The sequence below is a fragment of the Trachemys scripta genome, chromosome 18 (assembly GCF_013100865.1).
Source record: "Trachemys scripta elegans isolate TJP31775 chromosome 18, CAS_Tse_1.0, whole genome shotgun sequence".
NCBI classification, from domain to species: Eukaryota; Metazoa; Chordata; order Testudines; family Emydidae; genus Trachemys; species Trachemys scripta.
Window position 1 is genome coordinate 19,477,600 of NC_048315.1, and position 24,747 is coordinate 19,502,346.

Sequence of the window (24,747 nt, forward strand, 5' to 3'; positions counted from 1 at the left end):
AGCTGCCCCAGCACTACCGGCTTTGGGCAGCCCCCATGCCTCCGGACCCTGCGCCGCCGGAGCCCAGGAGGGGAAGTGCCCGGCCGGCGGCTTGGGTCCGGAGGCAAGGGGTCTGCCCGAAGCCCATAGCGCTCGGGCAGCTCGGCTCTTAAACAGAGCCGAAGAGTCGGGGGAGGAGCAGAGCCGCCGCGGGAGGGGAAGTGCCCGGCCGGCATTTTCCCGGACATGTTCGGCTTTCTGGCAATTCCCCCCGGACGGGGGTTTGATTGCCGAAAAGCCGGACATGTCCGGGAAAAACCAGACGTATGGTAACCCTAGTCTGACCTGCATATCACAGGCCACAAAACCTCACCCACCCACTCCTGTGATAGACCCTGAACCTCTGGCTCAGTTACTGACATCCTCAAATCATGACAGAGAATCCACTTGACCTCCCTGCTTCGGGCATCAAGGAGTCTGGGCAGGACGGCTGGTGAAATGCACCCTGGGTATGCGCATACAGACTTGGAGCCTCAAAATCACACGTGTCCTGGTGGCGATTCAGTGCAATTCCCCGCGCTGCCAGGCAGACCCTCCCCGGCAGGACGGTAAGGGACTAGCACCGCCCAGGGGAGTGGGACTCAGGGAGAGCCCTGCACTCCCCCTGCACCAGGAGCTTGGTGTGCAGTGCACCCCCAGCAGCGAAGGGGCACTGCGGGAGGGTTTGTGAGAGCCAGTTTTCCAAAGCACTCTGGCTGCAGCAAGCACATGAGAAATCCCTGCTGACCCTGTGAACCCTGAACAGGCCGCCTGGCTCCCAGCAGAGGCCTGTCGGCTGGAAAGTGCCTGCTCTCTATGGAGTTGGGAGAGCTTTAGCCCTGTCTAGGAAGTCTGGCTGGAGGGAGAAGAAGCCCCTTGGCCCAGCTGGCCTCCCAGTTTATCACCCCACCCTCTGGATGGCAGCTGGAAAACTCCCCCTTAGAGTGTTGGCTTCAATGGAAGTCACTGGTTGGCCTCAGTCCCTGGCTTGGGCCTGCTACAGTGGGGCCTCAGTGCCTTCTCCAGCTGCTCTAACCCTGCCTGTCTGCCAGCCTCCTGGCACCCGCAGTCCTTCCTCTCAGCTCCCCCTCTGAACCTGGCTCTCTGCTCTCCCAGCTTCGCTCACCCTCTCTCTGCTCTCTCCAGCCCCTCTGGTTTTGCTGCTCCGGATCCCGTCCCTGCCACCTCCAGTTCCTCTCTCTGGGTACATCTACACTGCAATCCGAGGCTGTGCAGACATACCCGAGCTAGTTCCAGTAACAGAAGCAGCAAAGCCGGGTCCCCCGCTTGCCACACTCCTCTCTCTGCTAACTCTCTCTCCTCTCTCTGTTCTCCAGTCCTCTCTCTACCCCCGGAGCAGCGTGAAAACTAGAACCGAGCCTTCCTCCGCCTCGACATGCAAACGGTAAAAGCAGCGACCTTTTGCTTTCGTCTGGCGCTGGAGGAGGTTTGAACAAGTACGTACAACGGCACAAAGGCTCGGGTGTGTCTTGCTGAGGCACCAGTGAAACATCAAAGAGTACAGACAAAATGTTTGCCAGCAACCCAGAGAGAGGAAGACGAAGAGCGTCAGAGGGCAGGAGCGGGCAGCTTTGTGACGTGTTTGAAACTCAGCATCTTTAGGCTCGCTGGACGTGGGCTCAGATGCTCCCTGGAGGATCGCTGGGAAAGGTTCCAGGCTGGGTTTATCGACACTGGCTTCTGCTCTGAATTTGATCACTACGTCCCTGACTGCACCAGCAAACCGAGTGACATCTGAATCAGATCTGAATACTCTTGCTCAAACTCACCCCTTCTGCAAATTCCCCGATTTCAATGAGGCTACTCCAGGAGCAGGGGCGTACTCACTGGGAGAAAGAGTGTCGCAAGCTAGCCCCTAGGGAGGGAGGATGTGGGGGGCGGGGTGTGGCCAAGGCACTAGCTAAGCATAGAGGAGCTCGGACTCTGATCCCCAGCTCTCCTGCTGCCCCCTGGCCCCAGCTCTTCAAAAAGAATTCAGCCCCGAGCAGCTCTGATTGACACAACTAAGCAAGTGGCTGGTTTTTCAAAAGTGGCCGGCTGCCATTGAGAACAATGGGAGGTGCAGAGTGCTTTTGAAAATCTGGCCCTCAGTGCCTCGTCTGTAAAATGGGGTTAATAGCACTGCCTTTCCCCCACCATGTGTGTTTAGACTGTCGCTCTCCAGGGCAGGGACCCTCTCGCCTAACACATCTGTGCAGTGCCTAGCGCCAGGGTCCAGAGATGAGCTAATGGAATGCGCCTGCTTAACACTAACAAAATGATCTGCAGGGGCGCAGGCCAGTGTTCATCATGGGCCCCCGGGGCTGCCCTGGGGCTCTGCCTGGCTAGATCAGACTGCAGGATCGGGGCCCAAAGCGCCTGCAAATCATGGTGGCCTAAAAACGGTGAGCTCGGAAACAAAGGCTCGGTTAAGGCCTGGCTCAAAATCAGGCCCTGGATCGAAACTCTCCAGTTCTCCAGCATTTCCATTTGCACACAGATCCCATATTCCCCACTGGAAGGGGGCGGCAAACAACGACTGGCCGGAACCAGCTCTTAGCGAAATGAAGGTGGGGATGAGAGGGGTTAGGGTGAGACCCACTAGCTGGGGAGTTTGAAACTGGAACAGGTGAGGAGTGACTCCACATTGTTCCCCTCGGATGGCTCATTGGGGGTCTACAGGACACAAATTGGGCAGGGCAGTTCCTAGTGGCCGAGCATCCGTCCCATTTGTCCCTTGTCCAAGAGGCCTAGGGCTGAATGGGCCTCAGAGACAGAATTCTCCATCTAATCCCTAAGGTTGGTCTCGCCGGGTCATCAGGGTTGGCAGGGCAGCGTGGGGAAGCTGCCTGGGCTGTACCATGGCCGTCAAGCTGAACCAGCTCGTAAATCATGTTCAATAAGACAGCAGGCCGGGGCAGACAGCTCTGCTCAGAGCCTGCGCCTGGTGCTGCGGCGGGATTTGCAGGGCACGTGCTGCACGCAGATCCTCCCCTCCCTTCACTAGTTGTACCCTGCAGCAATTTCATTGACTCCTGACCAGCCCTGAGGGACGGACCAGGCCCGAAGCCTTGACACTACTCCAGTGCTTGGAAGATGGCTCCTTAGCCGCATAATAAGCATCAGATAACTAGTGTCACACTCCTTCCAACTGGAAACGGCATTTAACAGAGCTGGCAGGACCCAGCTCAGGCTTCCCCTGGGACTCCGACAGCGCTGTATTTTGATGATGTGATTACATTAAGGCTGATAAACGCTCTTCTAAACCGGCCTCACTTTGCGCCTCCTTCCCCTCTGCAGCCATTGAGCAGGGGATGGCAAGCGGCAGCATCTCTCCATGCACATGAACCTCTGCCACTCGGGGAGTTTCACCCAATTAAGAGCCGAGTGAACAATCACCTGTTTTAAGGGAGTGAAAACCAGGGTGTTGTGGACTCAAAGTACAAGCCAGAGCTCTTCCTTTCTACTGCAAATTACCCTTCCTCCCAGGAGGCCGCCCAGCTGCCAGCCAGAGAGAAAGGGACGGTGGCTGGTATTAGAAAAGCTTTTCTCAGGGTAGCTGCCTTCATTTTTCCAATGGCGTGTTTCTCGGTGATTGGGTTGTAACACATTTCAAGATGCTGGATTTTGATGGTGATCACATTCAGCACCATGAACAGCTCCCAGGCTAGGCTGTCCCGGCCCTAAAATCATCCCATCCAAAGATTTTCTCTCCTTAGCATTGCTTAACCATTCAGAACCAGCTTTTGCTGCCTGGATGATTTTTAGTAGGAACTCAGAGGCAGTAGGAACAGTGAGCAGAAGACCTGGGTTCTATTCCTGGCTCTGCCCTGGCCTGCTGAGTGACTTTGGATAACCCTCTTTAATCTCCGTGTGCCTCTATTTCTCCATCTGTAAAATGGGGAGAATGCGGCTGATGCTGATATGGTTCTTGGCGCTGAATGGCTGCAAAGAGCTCCGTGCTATTGGTATATAGCACATACACCACAATGACATTAAAAGAACATGAATTTTGCAAAGCCAAGCACCCAGAAATTAGGAAATGCCAACATTCAAGTTGTCTGGGCAACCTGAATCTGACCCCCTTGTGCATACGCAGCATGAGCCAGTCTTTAATTACATGACCACATGCTGTTTTTGCCCCAGGACCCCGGCCTCATTCAGTGACTGGGCTGAACTGTGGCCACTCAATAGTTTGTCTTCTTCTCATTGCCCACTGTGTGGCCCCGGGCCTTAGCTGCTGCCTACTATCCAAACCCCACATCTGGAGACAAAATTGTTTTCTTCATGGGATTTCTATTGTGTCCGAGTGCTTCACAGCCATTAATATATCCTCACGACACCTCTGCGGGATGAGGGGGTGGTATGATTTCCATTTCACCCCTGGGAAACTGAGGCACACAGAGGTTCAGGTCCAAAGTATCCATTCATTTTAGGTGCCCACTTTGAGACAGCATTACACAGGGAATGACCTGCTCCGGTCACGTCAGCTCTGGGCTGGGGCATGCTCGGTGTGGATGGAACATTTGAGAATTAGCCTGGGCTCTAGCAATGCTCCTCTGACTTTGCACAAGCTGCAATTTTTCAGAGACTTATAGCTTGGCCTAATTTGGGGAGATTTTCACAGGGACAACAAAAGGCGCAGCCCCGGGACAAAAGCTGCCCCCTGCCACATTTCAAGTCTCTGCTTCAAAGCTTGGTGGGTGCTAGAGCGTCTAACAAAGGTCACAAGGATCTTTTACCACGGGCAAAACGATGTATGTTTCCCTAACCTTGTACTCGGAAATGGCTGAACCAAGATTGGGCTCAATGCTTGGAAAGTACTTCGGAGAGGAAATGTGCCCCTGAAATACTAAGGATTGTTAGCAAGGCAGTGTAGAAGAACCCTCATCCCAGCTCAGCAATTCCCCTCTATCCACGGAGTAATGCATGGAAATTCATCAGCACGTAGACACCTCCGCAGGGGAAAACTACTATATTGAACTACTACTACTAGATGAACACGATCTGTTGGGGAAGAGTCAACATGATTTTTGTAAAGGGAAATCACGCTTCACCAATCTACTAGATTCTTCTATATGCATCCGAAGAAGTGGGCTGTAGTCCACGAAAGCTTATGCTCTAATAAATTTGTTAGTCTCTAAGGTGCCACAAGTACTCCTGTTCTTTTTGCGGATACAGACTAACACGGCTGCTACTCTGAAACCAATCTACTAGAATTCTTTGAGGGGAGTCAACAAGGGGGATCCAGTGGACACAGTGTACTTAGAGTTTCAGAAAGCCTTTGTCAAAGTGCCTCACCAAAGGTTCGTAAGCAAAGTAAGCTGTCATGGGATAAAACGGAAGGTCATCTCATGGATCAGTAACTGGTTAAAAGATGGGAAACAAAGGGTAGGAATAAATGGTCAGTTTTCAGAATGGAGAATGGTAAATAGTGGTGTCCCCCAGGGTCTGTACTGGGACCAGTCCTATTCAACATATTCATAAATGATCTGGAAAAAGGGGTAAACAGTGAGGTGGCAAAATTTTCAGATGATAGAAAACTACTTACGATAGTTAAATCCAAAGCAGACTGCGAAAAGTTACAAAGGGATCTCACAAAATTGTGTGACTGGGCAACAAAACGGCAGATGAAATTCAATGTTGATAAATGCAAAGTCATGCACATTGGAAAACATAATCCCAACTACACATATAAAATGATGGGGTCTAAATTAGCCGTTACCCCTCAAGAGAAAGATCTGGGAGTCATTGTGGATAGTTCTCTGAAAACATCCACTCAATGTGCAGCGTCAGTCAAAAAAGCGAACAGAACGTTGGGAATCATTAAGGGATAGATAAGACAGAAAATATCATATTGTCTATATATAAATCCACGGTATGCCCACATCTTGAATACTGCGTGCAGGTCTAGTCGCTCCATATCAAAAAAAGATATATTGGAATTGAAAAAAGGGCAACAAAAATTATTAGGGGTCTGGATCAGCTTCCATATGAGGAGAGATTAATAAGACTGGGACTTTTCAGCTTGGAAAAGAGATGGCTAAGGGGGGATATGATAGAGGTCTACAAAATAATGACTAATGTGGAGAAAGTAGATAAGGAAGTGTTATTTACTCCTTCTCATTGCATAAGAACCAGGGGTCATCAAATGAAATTAACAGGCAGCAGGTTTAGAACAAACAAAAGGAAGTATTTCTTCACACAACCCACAGTGAACCTGCATCTGAAGAAGTGAGGTTCTTACCCACGAAAGCTTATGCTCCCAATACTTCTGTTAGTCTCAAAGGTGCCACAGGACCCTCTGTTGCTTTTCACAGTGAACCTGTGGAACTCCTTGCCAGAGGATGTTGTGAAGGCCAAGACCATAACAGCGTTCAAAAAAAGAACTAGATAAGTTCATGGAGGATAGGTCCATCAATGGCTATTAGCCAGGATGGGCAGGGATGGTGTCGCTAGCCTCTGTTTGCCAGAAGCTGGGAATGGACCACAGGGGATGGATCACCTTTTCTGTTCATTTCCACTGATGCACCTGGCACTGGCCACTGTTGGAAGACAGATTACTGGGCTAGATGGACCTTTGGTCTGACCCAATGTGGCCGTTCTTATGTTCTTATTCTTAGCTTGTAAGAATCTTGGAGCAGAGATTGTCATTTTGTGATGTGTCTGTACCACACCCAGCACAATGGGGTCTAGGACCAGGGCCCCTAGGCACTGCTGACGTACAAATCAACAAGAACATTAATAATATCAACCTCACTTATGCCCAGGACCATCTCTGTTCTGTGTTTGTACAGCACCTAGCACAACAGGGTCCTGGGCCAAGAGTGGGACTCTTCGGCGCTACTACAGTCATCAGCTGGGGTTTCTTCTATGTGAGTCTCCCGCCCCCTCCACCCAGCATAACCTGAGAGCGACATCGACACTTGAATTCCTTCCCAAGCCCATTTTCTAATCCTGGACTAAGTTTCCAGACTCTTGCTACCTTGACAGCAGCTGAAGCGTGCTACACAAGATTGCTTTTTTGTTACTTAGATGCTAGCCTGCACTTACCCCCGCTCCTGCTTTACGGCCTAAAACCAAGATCCATGTCTGTGCGGGTGAGCTCGGAGAGAGCAGTGCAGTAACTGGCAGAATTTATAGAATGCCGACCAGGTGTCAGACATCTCCATTTCCTCTCCAATGTGCCGCACAAGTCTCGCAGCCCTTCTCTCCCCTTGGGACTCCCCGTGACATTGCAAAGTCTGCAAATAGTTCGACTGGTCACCCCACCGCCTACGCCCACTGCAGAGGTGTCAGGAGGAGGAGGAGGAGCCCAAAACCTCAGCACGTGTAACCCGGCATCAACCACAGAGCAATGCCCATGTAAGCCGGGTGGCCCCCTCCAGACTCCAGTTCTGCAAAATTGCAGGTGCACCTGCAAAGCATGAATGCCGCCAAGGTCCCAGTGAGCAAGGGGTTAATCTTAGCTCACATTGCCTGCCTAGAGGGTGGAGATGGAGGCCCAGGGACCAGAGGGCTGGGATGATCTTCAAGCTGGGAAGTGTTTTTCTATTCACTTGCCGCTCCCGGGAGTCTTATTTTGCTTCCTCGTTCGGGAAGCCCTCCCTTGGGGAAGACTTCTTGCTGACTGCAGCTGGATTTGTTTCCCGAGTCCTTCCACCAGCCACTTGAGTGAGCGACCAAGCCAGGGAGCAGATCTCAGCAGGGCTTTGCGATGCTCTCTGACGCCGAAACCCGGGTACCCTTTGAGCTGTACCCAGCTGTGCTTTTCGGCCGGCATGTGGTTGCAGAAGTTTCTGCCCCCCTCCCCCCCCCCAGTGCTGCAGTTCTTTCTCACTGCCCTGATTTCCTGAGCCTAATGAAGCATTAATATTCAGTGAACCTACAGGATCTATTCCTGTCCCGGAGTGACCTGCTTTCCAGGCTGATAGATGATGTGTGGCTTGCCAACTGCGCTCGCTGTGCCATTAAGCATTTCACAGATAAATCACGATCACGCTGGGGCAGAACCAAGCGCTGACAGGGATATTCCTGGAGCTGCGCCGGGGGAGGACGGAGAGGAGAGGGGGAAAGAAATCAGAACCTAAGAATCGGGGTCTTTGCAGCACAAGCTGTGCCACTCACCTGAATGATTTGAGAGTGGAAACCCCTTTGTTCCATTCCAGAGAGACCCACACATACACAGGATGGGAGTTATCCTGGGCCAGATTCTGACTTCGGAGGAGTCACTCCCAATGTGGAGCAGTGTAACTCAAGTCAGTGCGTTCACATGCCTCAGTGCAGCCAGTGAAGTTACTTTGGATTTACACAAGATGCAAAGTGAAAAAGGAGTGGGGGGCAACTCTGGATTTAAATTGATCTACCCCTAATTACAGCAAATTCAGTGCAGTGCCTAGTAAAATGGGGCCAAGGCAGGTAGTGTCATCGATTGACACAGCAGTGACTGATATCAGGCTCTGCTGAAGTCAATGGAGTTACTCCAGATTTACCCAGATCTGGCCCACTACACCAGCAATTAATTTCAAGGGCTGACAGACAGCTGCACCCCACCGGTCCATGGCCTCCCCGATGCAGAAAAGAGAGTGACTGACAGGAGAAGAGCAGAGGAGAGATTTTCTGGAATGGCAGGAAGTGGCCAGAAACTTGGAACTGCCTAAGCTGGGAAACCCCGGGACTCTTCACAGAGCTGAGACTCAAGGGACTTGGGTTCTCTTCCTGGCTGTGCCACTGGCTGACCTGGGACAAGTCACTTCCCTCCCTGTGCCTCAGTTTCCCCATCTGTAAAATAGGAGTGATGACACCGATGCCTTCTGCTGATGAACAGTGCAATAAAAAAGCTAGGTGTTCTCCACAGGCATAAGGACACAGAAGGCCCCGCTTTATACATTTCTCACCTGTGCTGCAGTGAAGGGAGATCACCACTGCTCATCCTCCCTGTGCACCATTATTTAGCTGAGTAACCCGCAGAAGTATCGCATGCAGTGAGATTTCCCAGGAGAGTTGGGAACTCTTTGGCGGTTGGTTGGCCAGACCACAGAATCTAAGCCGAGTTTAGAAAGCCGGGCTCCATGCAGCCTGGAGGCCAGCCAGGCCTCTGAGATCTTGCTGCCCTGGATTTGAGGGGTGTATATACCCCAGAATGCGATCACGCTAATTGCAACTATATTACTTGCATTTAGCCACCATCAGTGAATGAAATAGAACACCACATCGTTAAGGGTTAATTTGGAGACAGGCTTTCAGAAGCAAGGTCATATCTAGCTAGCAGGTTTTGCTAATTAGAATAGGAGGAGGGACAGACAAGTAAACAGCTGAGACTGAAACCCTTGGTGGTTGGAAAACCTTGAATTTAGATGCCACTAATATTAAAAAGTGTATTAAAAGTTAGGAAAAGCGATGATCCAAGAGGGGCCATTGTGACCTATGTGCTTTGTAAAAGTTAGTTATAAAAAATAAGCTAATAGAGCGTACTTTGAAGCAGTTCTCTGAAGCCATCTTGAGAGATGTTTTTCCTGACACCTTTTCTCCCCGGCGGGTGAGCAACTGGCCTCTGCAAACCTGCTGTTAATTACTCAATACCATTCCAGATGTTGGGTAAATATCTGGGATGTTCTAAACCTATCGCTCATATCTGTGTGTGCTTAAATCTAATAAAGTGCAATTTTGGACAAGAGCACGCTGACTTGCATGAATCTTATCAGACGGAATTGCTGTGTTCCCATTGACATCGCCTGGAGTGAAATTGTTAAGTTGCCCCTGCTGGGGGTTCTGAAAACACCAGGTAACAATCTCAGACCCATTCATTTCCTCCACCGTCAGCCTATGCGACGTGATGGGGGAATGAACGCAGCTCGCCGTCGTATTTACTGGGAGGGGAGAGAAGGGAAGGAGAACTGCCCTGCGTCAGTGGATCCTGGTCCGCTCTCAAGAGGGGGGGAATTTGGCGTGACAAGAGATCAGGAAGCGAGGACAGGGTGAGGTGAGAATTCAACCCTTCCCCATGCACCCCACACCCGGGCCCGGCTGAGTGACTCTTCCATACTCACATCTGGCGCCCGTGCTGGTCCTCCCTGGTGAGCACTCCCTCCTTCTCCATCAGCATTTGCCGGAAGGTCCCCACTTTCTGCCGGATCTCCTCTTCAGAATACCTGGGGCGGAGAGAGAGCTGGAGAGTCAGTGCCTGAGGTGGCACTCCGCTGACGATGCCTCCACGCCGCGCTTCCTCCCCTCCCCCACTCTCCTCTCCGGGCCTTCAGCTCACCGCGCCCTGTGTCCGGAGCCCCCTCCCTGTGCCAGGGCATCGCCCTGCCCCCCTGGCTGGCGGGCTCAGCCGAGCGGCCAAGGACGGATCGGCCCATGGGGACCCCACGCCCTCCCTATCCCCAGAGGTTAAGGGGGGAGAGCAGGGTGAGGAAAAAACGCACATTGTTACAGCGCCTGTGGGGCAGTACATCTCTACTGCCAGAATGGGCCAGGACAGAGCCACCGTTGGGTATTAACTCTGCCAGCTCTCCCTACCCCTTGGGGGCAGGGCCTGGCTCTCCTGGGGTGAAGAGGGGCAGGGTCTGGCTCTCCTGGGGTGGGAGTGCCCGGCTCTTCTGGGGGGGCGGGCAGTGCCCATCTTCCACCCAGACTGGGCTAGGGGACCAGCTCCATCCCCATCCCCACCCCCCTGCACACTGCAGGCTCCGGATAAGGGCCAGGCTGCACACGCCCTCCCTCCGCTGTCCCCCACTCCCAGTGACTTCATGGAGGGCGTGTGGCCCGTGTTAAAGTAAAGGGGCCAGACCCTGAGCACAGACTCCCCACTCGGGAGGCGTTCCGGGGTGGGCAGAGAGTGGGACGGGGCACAGCCGGAGCAGGCTTCTCTGGGACCCTGGGCTGGGGGGTCCCAGAGCACCACATTGTGGCAGCACAAGGAGAGTGCAGGCCCTAGGAAAGGAAGCTCAACCCAGTAGTTAAGGTGTTTGCCTGGGACTTGTGAGACTCTGCCACAGACTGCCCATGTGACCTTGGGTAAGTCACTTGGTCTCTCTGTGCCTCAGTTCCCCCTCTGAACAACTGCCCTGCCTCTGGGGGGTATTATGAAGATAAATATGTTAGCGCCTGGGGTGCTCAGACACCAGTGTGAGGGGACCATGCGAGCACCATGGATAGAAGGGCCCCAGGCCCCCAATTTGCAACTCACATGAGGGGGGGCTATCCCAGGAATATCTGGGTACGGAGCTAGCCCCGGTGAGGGGCGTGCGGCTGCCAAGAGCAATGCTCACCCTTCCTCGTGGACAATGGGGCTGTGAACCGCGGAAACGGCAGGCTCCGGCGCTTGTTAGCATTAGGTCTAGGAACGGACGCGTCGGATCTCAGCTGTCGGTGCTGTATGGGGGGGGGTGTTTAAAAACACCACTTACATGTGTGTCCAAAACATCCTGTGTGACAGGGCCCCTAGGAGCCATGGCTACAGAGAGCTCATTCTGCCGTGCTGGGCACTGAAATCTCCAGGCCCCCTTGCTGGGGGTGACTGCTGGACACCCCACATGGGAGGGGCAGGCGGCGACAGCCCTAGCTTGATGCAAATTGCTAGGGACGCAGACAGCCAAGTGCCTCTGCACCAGGGCGATGTCCTTATTTCGCCGATGGTGGGGAGGGCGCGTCTCCAGGGAAGAGCCCCTCCCCTGGGCAGAGGCAGCACAAACAGAGCTCGCTCTGTCTGGCCCAAAGCCAACGGTGCAGAGAGCCAACTGTTGCCTGGGCCATGTGCCATTGACCTCCTGGTAAGCTGGCTCGGCTCCATCCACCTCCCAGCTTCACCCTCTCCCCCGCCCCGTCTGCTTTACTGTCCAAAACAGGCCAGGATTTGGTTTATTATTCACAGTGACCAGCAGCTATTTGGCACCCATCACCATGGCATCCGGGCACTCACAGTGCTTCAGTGGAGATGCCCAGACATGGTACCTGCACCGAAGAGCTTTGCATCCGGAGCTAAGTAGCCAAGGACGGTGGTGTTCATTATCCCCAGAGTATAGATGGAGGATGGAGGCAAGGGGAAATTGTGCGACTTGGCCAAGGTGACTGGCACAGCTGAGATTGGAACCCAAAGTTCCAAGGCTGGCCCGTGGATGGATTCACCCTGGAGCAGGGTCCTAAATTCTAAATAAATGGAGATATCCCATCTCCTAGAACTGGAAGGGACCTTGAAAGGTCATCGAGTCCAGCCCCCTGCCTTCACTAGCAGGACCAATATTGATTTTGCCCCAGATCCCTAAGTGGCCCCCTCAAGGATTGAAATCACAACCCTGGGTTTAGCAAGCCAATGCTCAAACCACTGAGCTATCCCTCCCCCTGGGCAAGGACATTTGCTCTGTGAGGTGATCCCCTACTGCTTCCAGAAAATGCCAGGGGACCTCTTGCTTGGAGAGCCGCCCAAGACGGGCTGAGAGGTCCTCAGTGACAAATCCCATCCCGAGGATGGTTTATGATTGAGTGGGAGGCAGGCAAACCCTTCAGCAAAGCCTCCGCCATCCCATGGCTCATCACCTCCTCCCCTCATATCTCCGAACCTCTGTGGCTGCACACGGGGAACCTTGAAGCCATCTCAGACACGCCGCCCAGTTTGTTGATTTTACAGCCACCTCCTCAATTATTCTCCGTGCAAGTGACAAATGGAAACGCGATTTCTCCGGCCCAGCCAGGGACGAGCTCAGTGCAAGTCTGCAACTCAGCCGCAACCAGTCGGTCCTGGAGCCGGCACCATCGGGCCGCATCTCAGGTAGGGAAGCCACAGCATCGGGGCCGGAGAGCTGGGCGGGAACCAGATTGACTGGCTTGCAGGAAATTCCGTGATTTGGAAAGTGCTTCTGTTCCACAATGGAATGAACACGATTCTTTCCCCGCCCCCCACAAATTTCCCCGTGAAACAAAACTGTGAACAAAATTTTCAGTTGAATTGTTTCATTTTGATCAAACGGAAACATTTGGCGCTGATTTTGACTTTTCAAAAGCAAACGAACACGGGATTAGAGACATTTGAAACCAAAGTTGTTCCAAAAACAAAAAACAAAGAAAAAAATCAAAACACTGGGGTCCAAAAATGTCAACACAATGTTTCAACCTATTGAAAACTCCCCCACTACCCCCCTTATTTCCCCCTCCACCTGCCAGAAACAAAATTTCCTCCCAGCTGTACTTAACATTCCATGGTCTGTGTGAGAGCCCCGGTCCCCCACGGGGAAACGCCGCCGACTGGCACTGAGGTCACATGACTTTACGGTCAGAAGGTGGCATTAGACGAGTCGAGGACTCTGAGCTGTTTGTGGGCCACCAGCTGGCACGAGCCACAGGTCACGCGCTCCATTCTGGAGCAAGGATGGCACGTTCTACCCCCTTTTACAGAACTTTCTCTGCCAGAGGGACTGAAAGGCACCAAACCAACAGCTCTGGGAGCTGGAGATTTTGGTACCCAGGGAACAAGGCCAGCAGCAGTGAAAGTCTCCCATATACCCCTGCCAATGTGCCATACGTCTGAACAAGAGAGACTGATTAAGGGACATCGATTTCCTTGGACTTTCTAATGACGCCACCGAGGGATCAAATCAGTGGCAGACGTGGGGGTGGTTTCAGGGACGTGGCTGTTAAGTGGGAGTCAAACAGTTTAAGGGGCTTAATTCACTCCTCCACACTGGGGTGGATTTCAGCCGTTGCATATGCACTCGGCTGATCTAGGCTGAAGGAGCATGCCTGAACCAGCCCTGAGCACAGCCGTGAAGCAAGGAATCTGGAGCTCTTAAGTAGGGGTGCATGAGGAAGCTATCGCCCAAAGCAAGCAGGGTCTGGAGCGAGATTAGGCGGTCTGGAATAAGCCGGGAGAGGAAATCCCCCCTTGTCTCATTCAGCTACTGAGTTTTGTAATCAATGTTCTCTTTGCCCTGTCGGGCTCTCTGTAGTATCATTCGATTTCACCCACGTCGTCTTCGTTTTCCTGGGACGCTTTTCTCAGGGTCAGATCCTGAGCCCTGCAGAGCGCTTGCCACGAGTCCCGGCAGCTCAGCGCCCCTCCCAGGATTCGGTCCTAAATGTGGAAGTTCTGGTAATTAGGAAATCAATTATTCTGATTCATCTAACTTCAAAAGCAGCCCGGCTGTGAAAAGCCAGAGCGCTGAACCTGGATGTCAGTCAGCAGCGCTTTGAAGAGGAGGGCGGAGGTTCAGAGACATGGAAGATGTGCCTGCTATAGGGAGACAGCCACGGACATCTTAGCACAGAGCAGATGAGTGGCAATGTCTGAATCCAACTGGATCCAACGGCTCATTTGAGGCCTAGTGGGCTAAGCTCAGGACTGGAAAATTGGGTGACTGGGCATAGGTGCCGACTCCGCGGGTGCGCCGGGGCTGGAGAATCCATGGGGAAAAATTAGTGGGTGCTCTGCACCCACCGGCAGCCAAGCTCCCCGCCCGCCCCACCTCATCTGATGAAGTGGGACTCTTCTGTAATATTTTTGTGAGGCCCGTGGGTGCCTCAGTTTCCCCTATGTGTGGCAGGGTTACCTAGTGAGTAGAAAGGGTTGTTTGCTCTCTGCTGAAGCTATGACACAGATTTGAATGGTACCTAGCTGACTGGGGCTTGGGCCAGCTTTTGAGAAGACCATGGCAAACCCAATCACTGGGACTTTGATACCTAACCATCAGCTACTACAGATGGCCCATCTTTTTGCAGGAAGCCAAGCAGCGTTTGCCCAGCGGGGGAACGGAGGACTGGGGAGGTGCCGGGGGATGGTTAAGGGTTGGCTGCTGAGGGCTTCCGGGGGGCCATTCACCCGGGGACTCTGACAAAGAGAGGTCAGAGAGACAGAGCTGGACCCCAGGGGTGCACCAGTGGTTCTCAGACTTGTTTGATCACACACCCCTTCTTTGTGTCTGTAGTAGTCTAGGTCTCGCCCTCCCCCCCGCCACACAAGTACATACACCAACAAGAAACCCACAACATGCATCTCTCACTAACTATTAAGAACAGCCAGGCATTGATTCAAACACAGCCAACCATCCACTGGAATAAGAACAAAAGCAAAACTGGGATCGTGGTCGATGCTCACAATTAAAGACGCGCACCACGCCGTAGCCAACGGATTGATGTACCGAGGGCAACAACTTTGTCTAATGCTTTGCAAGCGTAACAGAAATCCAACAACACGCACAGCGCCATCTAGAGTCAAATGTGCAGCACCACCGGAGGACCTGATCTGTCTGGAGGAATCAGCGTTGCTAGTTATTCATTGCTGGGGGTAAAACGTGAGCAGTACTTTTTTCCCCTAGAGCTTCTCATGCCCCCCCAATATATCCCCCCTGCCCACCCGCCAGTTTGAGAACCTCTGCTCTAGGGTAACCACAATGGACCGGACTCCAACTTCCATTTCTCTGTGCTCACCTAAGGACTTTCTGCACTGCCTTCCAGTCGCCGAACAAACCCGGCAGTGGCTGAGCGGCCTGCGGAGGTGCATGGCTCCCTGACCGCGTACCAGTCTCATCTGGACTCCCTGAGCAGAGCTCACAGTGTGAAGCAGGATGCAGACAGCCCAGGTCCAGTCCAAGGAGGCGGTGAGGCCATAGGGCTTACCCTGGGGGAGGAGTGAGACCCCGAGGGGGTCGGGCACACTAAAGGGGTTACGGACAGAGACTGCTCTGAAGCTACACCCATAGCACCAATCCTGTGGCTCTATGACTGGCACTGAGCAGGACACCATCACCATGGCAGGGACTGGTGGTGCAGAGGCCGTCTGCCTCGGTTTCCCCAATCAGTACTCCCCCACTTTCTCTGGTGGTTTACATAGCTCAGCCCTGCAGCCAAGTCACTACAAAGGTCAATTCCTTCCAAGCTAGCAGAGTCCAAAGTCGCCATCCAAACCACCACAAACTAATCAAATCTATGCTAGAGCCGGGTTCGCTCTCGGTCCTTTCAGGGTTATCCAGCTCTCAGCCGCCCCACTGCCAGGGCCTGGCCTAAAAACCATCAGCAGGTCCAAAGAGGCCTACCTGCCCTCTGGGGAGGCTCAATCAGGCATGAATCCTATCCTAGCTTCTCTCGCCACACCAGGGCTGTTGGTCTTTTCTCCTCCTCGCTGGGGCAGGCTCTTCCCTTCTGGCCTGACACCTGCTACAGGTGCGGCAGGCGGGGCTGATTGGGGTCACAGCAGCACATTAACCCTTCCAGCTCCGTGTGGGCTTGGCGACCCCCCTCACAGACACAGACACACATATCACAGGGTGGGTGTTGAGCCGCTCGGAGCCACGGCCGTAAGAATAATCCAGGTCAGAGCTCGGAGCCCCGGGAAGTGGAAAGCCAACTCCATGGGGGATGGGCAAAAGACAGTTCCTGCCCTGAGGGGCTTCTGGGCTAAGCGGTGGAAGAATCTTCTCCTCTGCATCTCCTGCCTCCTTGCATCAGGATCTTATCAGCTTTCCATCTCAGTTCATATCTCATCTGGAAACAGCTCTCCCGGATCTCTGCCTCTTCACTTCCTTCTCCCCTGCCTGTCCTGTACCTCTGTCGTCTATTCTTATGGGATGTCTGTGATCTAAGGCCCTGGTCTCTCTTAAACAGAGGCAGCAGGACCGCACTGCCCCCCAGCCCCCCAGCCACAGCTGAGACCGGCATTCAGACGCTAATGAATCTTTCATGGGATCAGGACCTGCTTCTGTCCAATAAGGGAGCAGCTCACCAAATGGTTGCAAAGCTCACGCCAGCCAGGTCTCTCTCAGCAACCCCATCTGGTGTTTGCCCTTCCCTGCATTCTGCAGAGCGGGGGGCACAGGTTCGAAGGGGGGGGGCTCTCCCTGACTGTGCTTGGTACGTGGCAAAAGAGAGGGCCTGAGTCTCTGTGCCTGGCAAGGCTCTGCCTTTCACCCAGCACTCAGCCCTGCTGTTAATGATCCTTCCCATAGGTCCCCTGGTCTCCGAAGGGCCAATCCCTTCCCAGGATTGATTCTCATGGTGCAGCTCCCAGGAGAAGCCATTGCCGGGACCCAGGATTAAGTTAACTAAGGCTCTGATGCAGAAAGGCAAGATTTCTGGGCTTGCTCATGGATCCACCACAACAGAAATGCAGGACACTGGGGATTTGTACAGCACTGTGCAGCATTGTCGCTAATGAATCCTCTCAACCCCCGGCAGGAACCCTACTGACAGATGGGGAAACTGAGGCACTGAGCAAGCCAGTCCAAGGGAGCCTATGGCCGAGCCCAGACTGGGATGCAGAAGGCTCCCGGCCTTATGCTCTGATCAGTAGCATGGGCCTCTCTCTTAGACCAAGAGGTTGGGGATGAGATACAGAGCCTGCAGCGGGGACCTCGCCTGGGGAAGCACAGACTGGCCCGCCAGCTCCTCTTTGCTACAGGGAGGGGCCACCCCCCTCCTAGGCCGTTTCCGCAGTAGCTGTATCAGAGCAATGTCTCTACCCAGCCAGCGCTTGGTCTGGCTTGGTGCCCAAGAGATGGTAACAGAGACGACACTGACTCATTGCCTGGCCCAGCCAGGTAACAGGATCCCTCCCGCTGGATGGGGCGGGCAGAGCTCTTTTCTCTGGAGTCTCCCTGCTCAGTGAGGGAGGGGAGCTGCAGGTGGTGACATTAGCTAGCGCGGTGAGACAGCAAGGAAGGCCACGTGGGACAGGGGGATTGAAGGCAACAGCTGTCCTGGTTTTCAGGAGCCAACCACTGGAGGTAACCAATGCAGGGCCCGATCCTCAGCAGGTCTAAATGGGTGTAGCTGCATTGACTTCAGTGGAACGACGCTGCTCACTTCAGTGGGGCAACACCGAATTGCACCAGCTGAGGGCCAGACGTGCAATTTTGGAGGACTCAGATATCCTGGCGTGTCCCAATCCCCCATTTCGGGAACACCTGCACCATGTCTCTGCACCTCTCTGCTCCCTCGCTTTCATTCTGATCCAAAAACCCGCCTTGCTTCCTTCTCCCAGAGGGTCCGCCCTCCAACGTATCGCTGATAACCCGCGCTCTCTGTCTCACACCAGCGTCTCTGCAAACACAGTCAGGCCTGGCCTGGCGCTAGGTGTGTGCTGCCCAAAGCTAGGGGGATTTGGACCCGGTGTTTTGGTTCGGTACGCTAGAAAGATGGGAGACATCAGCACAGCATCATGGCTGAGAATCTAGCCCAGAAACCAACTGAAAAATTCAGTTCAGACTCTGAATCTTCCTTAAGTTCAAAGGTCTTTGGATCGGATCCAGGCTGGTCTCTCCCCAGGTGTACCCCGTGCCCGTTTGAGTGCCAGGGAGATGAGGCTAAGGCAGCTAACATTCTCCCTCCCTGTGATCCTGTCTTGGGTGACAGCTGGTGCTACCAGATGTGAGCAGCACAGGGGAGGCCTGTGCTGATGCCCTTGTCTGGCTGAATTTATCACATTTCAAAAGCCAGCCGGTCCCAGAATTGCCCATCTATGGGGCCCTGTGGCACGGCCCCGAAGGGACACTCTGTGTTTTCTGCTCGGGAACCTGCTCCGCCATTCGCCTGGTCTGAAAGTCTGGCGTATTTTTCATGTCATGCCTGGAAGAGGCAGACCGGCCCCCTCCGTGCGGCTGCGATTGGCTTCTGCAGGCCGGGGCTCGGTAACAGTTTGTATAATCGACATGACAGGAGCGGGGGGGGAGGGGGGAAGTTACTTAGTCACTGACTGGACTTGAATAAATCAGGCGCTGCGCTCCAATCAGCCTCCCTTGCTCTTTGAGGCACTCTGTCTGGAAAGACACAAGCCCCATGAAAACACTCTTCAGCTTGGCGACGTTTCGGGCCGGCTGTCACCTGCGAGGCCGGGAAGGAGGGGAGCAGGAGAGGAAAAAGGCAGAGGCATGTAACAAGCTCACGGGTCGCTCTTTAAAATATACATCAAAATGCGCAGCAGGAAGAGAGACGCTGGCTGCAAAGCGAATGGCTGCCAGAAGGCGAGCGCCAAGCTGGGATCCACCCCGAGAATAGAGGGATTCCTGGACATGGGACTTTAAATGCCTGGCATTGCTTTGAAGTGTCTGGCAGGGCGGCTGGGAGGGGGGAACGATTAAGGCACTGAGATAGCCGTTTCCTTCATCCCCTCCAAACCATTTCTTTTCCGTAATACCTTTAGGCACCATTGGCCTGCGGAATTCATGGCTGGAGCTGGGCGGGAAATGGATTTCTTGTCTTGGAAAACGTTTCGAGATTTAGAAAAATTTCCCATCCCAAATCCTGGGAAGAAAAGTCGAAATCCGGACCGTTTTTGGCAAACTGAACATTTGAAAAATCTTTCAGCTGGGCTCAGCTCAGGTCCCGCCCTGGAGCTAGCCCATGTACACTAGCTGCAGCTCCGGCCCGTTCGCTCCATGGGAACTACACCCCTTGACACCAGGGGAGGATGCAGCCCCATTGACTCCAGAGCAGTGATGGGTCCGACCCCCGAGATAGTCAGCAGGAAGAAGAGGGGCAGAGAAAGCAGAACGCCGTGGTCAAGGAGGGGAACGTTTCGACGCCCTCACTCACAGACGTTCCGCGCTTGGATTCACACTGGCCTCGGCTGCGCTAAGACTCCGCGCCGCAGTCACAGCCAACCCGCTCTCCCTCTGCTGAGCCCCGAGAGTTGGTCTGTGGGATGAAAGGCGGGAGATCCCCTGAAATGTCTCTGCGCAGGGCAGGGAAACGGCCAGTGACAGTCTCCGGGAAGAGCTTGTTGGCAGAGATCTGCCCCCCCGTGGGCGCTGTGTCTAGGATGAGATAGGAGCCCAGGGTGCTGTTCCCATCACTGACACGGACGTGCTCTGTGACCTTCGACACGTTACTTTCCCTATCCGTGCCTCAGTTTCCCCTCCCACCCTTACTCTGCCCTGTCTGTTTAGATTGTAAACTCATTGTGCACACTTAGTCTCTCTCCCCATGTGTACGTACAGCACCTGGCACAATGGGGCCCTGATTGTTGCTGGGAGCTACTGTCAAACAAACCATAATCCATCGGGGAAGCTTGTAACGCTGCAGGAATGATTTCCCCTCCGCTAAGCCCTTCTCTCCCATTCCTGGGGGTCTGCGGCTGGATTAAAGGAGGATCCATCACAGAGAGACAGAAAAGCCGGCGAGTGGCTCCAAACGCTGCAGAGATGCTAACAAATCAATCGCCCTGCGAGGCAGGCATCATTAGCTCCAATGTATAGATGGGAAAACGGAGGGCCAGAGAAGGAAAATGATTTAGCCAAGTGACTGAACCCAGGAGTCCGGACTTCCGGTCCCCAGTACTAACTCTATCCTTGCACTTAACAATACCATTTCCCAGCTCCTGACATCAGTAGATCTCAAAGCATGTTACAAAGCTCATTATCCCCATTTTACAGATGGAAAAACTGAGGCATAGGAAGCACCTTGCCCCAGGTCACCCTGCAGGCCAGAGCTGGGAACAGAACCCACGTTTCCCATACCTGAGTCCAGGGCACCGGCGTCTGGACCATGCTAACTCCTGACTGCATTAGTCACATGGATAGCTAGCCCTACTTTGTGGGATTCTTCCACGCGAGGCAGAGAACAGTCACCCCCAGGAGAGCCAGATGTAGCCGGGCACGGAGGCTGCAATCAAGCCCTGGGATGGTGGGCATCTCAGCTATTCCTCCTCCTCCTTCTGTCTCATCCTTTTGCTGCCATTCATGCAACTTCTGTTCCTTGAACGTTTCCAGAACATGGAGCGTAATGAAGCCACCTCAGAGCCCCAACCACACCCTGGGCGGGGACTATATTCATCCCAGGATCTGATTCTCTGCTCTCCTTTCCCTTAGGAAGTCATCTCTGCCAGGGCAGGGTGGGTGCCCTGTGCTACCAATCAGGCATCTCCATTCACTCCCCCCTGGGGTAGCATTTTGCACCTAGATGGCCCAGGTGGGAACGACAAGGCAGAGGGGCAGCTGGCCGAAGCTGGTGGAGAAGGGAGTGCAAGGTCCTGTGGCAGCAGATGGTCTATGGAGGAGCGAGGAGGCTACGGTGGCAAGGCAGCACAATGCACGTGTCCCTGGTAGGTCTGAGTTGTGTGCGTACACACAGTGGGTCGGATTGGATACACCGCTGGCATAGCCCCATTGACTACGCTTGCTTCCATGGAGCTGCCCCTGTCGGCACCAGCACCGCCGAGCTGCACACAAGAATGCACTGGAGGCAGGCAGCCAATCCCAACAGGCAGGCCTCATCGGCACGAAGGAATATCTCCCTAATCTCAATGGCAAAGCAGGGCTGAGGCTGGGGAACACAGCAGACAACCTTGGCAAAGAAGGGTTAGAATGGAACCGTGGCTAGGACGTCCCGCATAGAGGCAGTAGGGACCAGAGCCCACCTGCCTCGATGTTGAATCCCGCACACTCAATGGGAGTCGCCGGTGTGTAAATCAAGGCAGGGATTCCCACAGGAGCAGGAATCACTGGGACCACGGGTGGGTGTAAATCGGTGGGGTGACCGATCAAGAGCAACAGGCGAGGAGGTTGGTCCGTGGATGTCAATCAGAGGTTCGGCACAGGGCTGTGACTAAAAGGGGTGGCTCAGGGGCGTAAGCCAACCAGGGGGGCCGAGGGTAGGTCAGCCAGGGCTGCGAGTGGGCCGTGTACCAATTATCAAGGCGGTGACTCGACGAGGGTGCAGTGAGTGGTCGGGTGTGATTGGTACAGGCCACGTCCACTCCCCGTCCAGCCATTGCTTGCACTGTCTCTCTCTGCTCTGAAACTCCGGAAACTGCCTCTCTTCCTGTTCCCAGAGCCTGCACAACCAGCCCGACTGCCCAAGCACGAGCGAGCTGGGTACAGAGCATTCAGTGGTGGAAATCGATAAGGGTTGATTTACACTGGCTGTTGATGAATCGGGAGTGTCAGCTGATCAACAATACAATCCGGGTGTACGTTAGCCAGGCGTGAAGTGAAGCGGGTGGGAACTGATGGTGTGAGCCACACAGGAGTGCAAGCTGCTCCGTGGTGTAACTGGGGCAGAAAGGGGGCCAGGTGTCATTTGCACAGGGGTGTGATGCAGTGCAAAATCCCCACCACCACCACCACCACCGTTAGACCTGGTGGAAGTATCAGCCCTACCCTGAATCTTGAGCCATGCCAGGCATCCTGGGCTGAGCATCGGGCCACACGTCCCTCTCTAGTTGCCAGCGCGTCTGGGCTGGGCTGCAGCTGGCCACCCATCCAAACCCCTATCCCTTATCACCGGCCCCGGGCACGTCGGGTTGGCACGATCCCACCTGCCGTTTCCACTCGCTGTCCTTCCATTGATGGCGCTGTATCTCTCTGCTCTGAAACGTCATGGGCTCCAGAAGCTGCCTCTCTACCTATTCCCAGAGCCTGCATAAATGTTCTCGATCAGCCAACTGCATGTGCTGCGAACGCCGACCTGCATCTCAGAACCCACCGTCTGACTTGAAAGGGCCGCTATCATCCCGGGGCGCCTGTGCCCAAGGGGGACCCGGCGGGGGGGATGAGGCAGGAAAGCAAACAGCACAAAGTGAAGGCACATGCTGAAATTGGAGAGACAGCAAGGATAACACAGACTGCAAGCATACTGCTCGACAAACGTTCCCCCGGCGATCGGGGGGCTGCATGTGCCCGGCTTCATGGGGCCCGGAGAGGGGTCCATGGGCGGCGTATGGGGATCAGAGAGGTGTATGGGAGGCGGGTGATGGGGAGTCTGGGTGCGGGATGCTGGGTTTGTGCGCATGGTGGGGGCGGGGAGGGTGGGGTGGTAGGCGTGTGTGGGTGCTGGGGTTACAGTCTTGTCACCAGCCCAAGGTCAGCATTTTCCACGCCCAGCCATTTCCTCCCCCAAATCTAGGGGAACTCCGCACTGTGTTGGGTAGCAGCGGGGGCAGATTCTCCCCTGACCCGTGTGCCAGGCCTCAGCCCATGCAAACTGCAATGCCGCGGGCTGGGGCCTGGCAGAACCACCGGCAACCCTTGCCCTGCCCAGATTGTCTGTGGCTATTGAATCTCCTGAAACTCTCTTGGGAAGTGTGACAGTCACAGAGCTCCCCGGGAAAGAGGGGAAGGGTGCAGAAGGAATTCATATGAACGAGTTCATTTGCACTGAAATGGCCAAATTAGCATGCAAGCTGGTGACAGTTCCTGAAACCTGCTCATCGTGTGGACCCCCCACCCCCGGTCCTAAAGACAGCACCCCCCCATCTCTGCTGGGGGTAACCTCAGCCCCACAGTGGACAAGTCTTAACAACCACCGGGGCCAGCTCTAGGCTTTGCCGAGGTATGTACAAAGTCCCCCGGGTCCCCGGCAGAGGTCCCAACCCCCCTAGCCGGTAGCGCGGTGACATGAAGTGTGGGGATTTCGCTGCCGGAAGCTGGGGGTGGTTCGTGGGTTTGCCACTGCTGGGGGCAGGGAGCAGAGCAGGTAATGTGCGAGCAAGTGCCAGCGTGTCAGGGCCTGGCACAAAGGGGGGTGTCCAGTGGGTGGGGGCGGTCGTGGGCATTTGCCAGGATAGGGAGGGAGGTCGGAGACAGGCATCCCCAAAGGGCCTGTCAGGAAGCTGCATCCCTGGACCAGTCTATTGTCCAACCAGTCTGTCCATTTAATGCACTATCCCAGATCTCTCTCTCATCCCCACACACACCCAGCATCCATTCATCCATCCCCATACACACCCACCATCTATCTATCTCTCCATCCCCACGCACATCCAGCATCCATCCCTCTATCCTTCCATCCATCCATCCCCACATACACCAACCATCTATCTCTCCATCCCAACACACATCCAGCATCCATCCATCTATCCTTCCATCCATCCATCCCCATACACACCCACCATCTATCTCTCCATCCCCACGCACATCCAGCATCCATCCCTCTATCCTTCCATCCCCATACACACCCACCATCTATCTCTCTCTCCATACCCACACACACCCAGCATCCATCCATCTATCCTTTCATCCATCCATCCCCATACACACCCAGCATCTATCTCTCCATCCCCACACACACTCAGCCTCCATCCATCCATTCCCATACACACCAACCATCTATCTATCTCTCCATCCCTACACACACTCAGCATCCATCCATCCATTCCCATACACACCAACCATCTATCTATCTCTCCATCCCCATACACGCCCAGCATCCATCCATCCATCCCCATACACACCTAGCATCCATCCATCCATCTTTCCTTCCATCCATCCTCATACACACAACCATCTATCTCTCCATCCCCCCACACACCCAGCATCCATCCATCCCCATACACACCCAGCATCCATCCATCCATCTATCCTTCCATTCATCCATCCCCAGATACACCCACCATCTATCTCTCCATCCCCATACACACCAACCCCACACACACCCAGCATCCATCCATCCCCATACACACCAACCATCCATCCATCCCCATACACACCCCGCATCTATCTATCCATCCTCATACACACCCAGCATCCATCCATCCCAACACACACCCATTAACTATCCATCCATCCATGCCGATACACACCCTCGATCTCGCTTTCCATGACCATGGCATCTGGGCCCTTGATTTAAGTTTACCAATAGAAGCCCCATGAAACTCAGTGGCTCGGCCTAGTTCTGACCCCAAGCTGGCCGATTTTGGATGCCTTTTTCTTGGGGTTACTGTGTTCAACCCCAGCCATCCAGGGAAGCCTCAGGGGCCACAAGCAGAAAGTGACCCCAAGGTTTGCACTGCCTGAGCTCCCCACGACC

General features: G+C 54.2%; 1 protein-coding gene across 1 annotated transcript in view; it reads right to left on the reverse strand.

The window, feature by feature from the left end:
- SRRM3 (serine/arginine repetitive matrix 3) overlaps positions 1 to 24,747 on the reverse strand; it is a 173,005-nt gene that overhangs the window by 47,772 nt on the left and 100,486 nt on the right. The window contains exon 4 of the mRNA XM_034752981.1: positions 10,068 to 10,169. Within this exon, the coding sequence (XP_034608872.1) occupies positions 10,068 to 10,169 (102 nt within the window). The remainder of the gene's footprint in view (positions 1 to 10,067; positions 10,170 to 24,747) is intronic.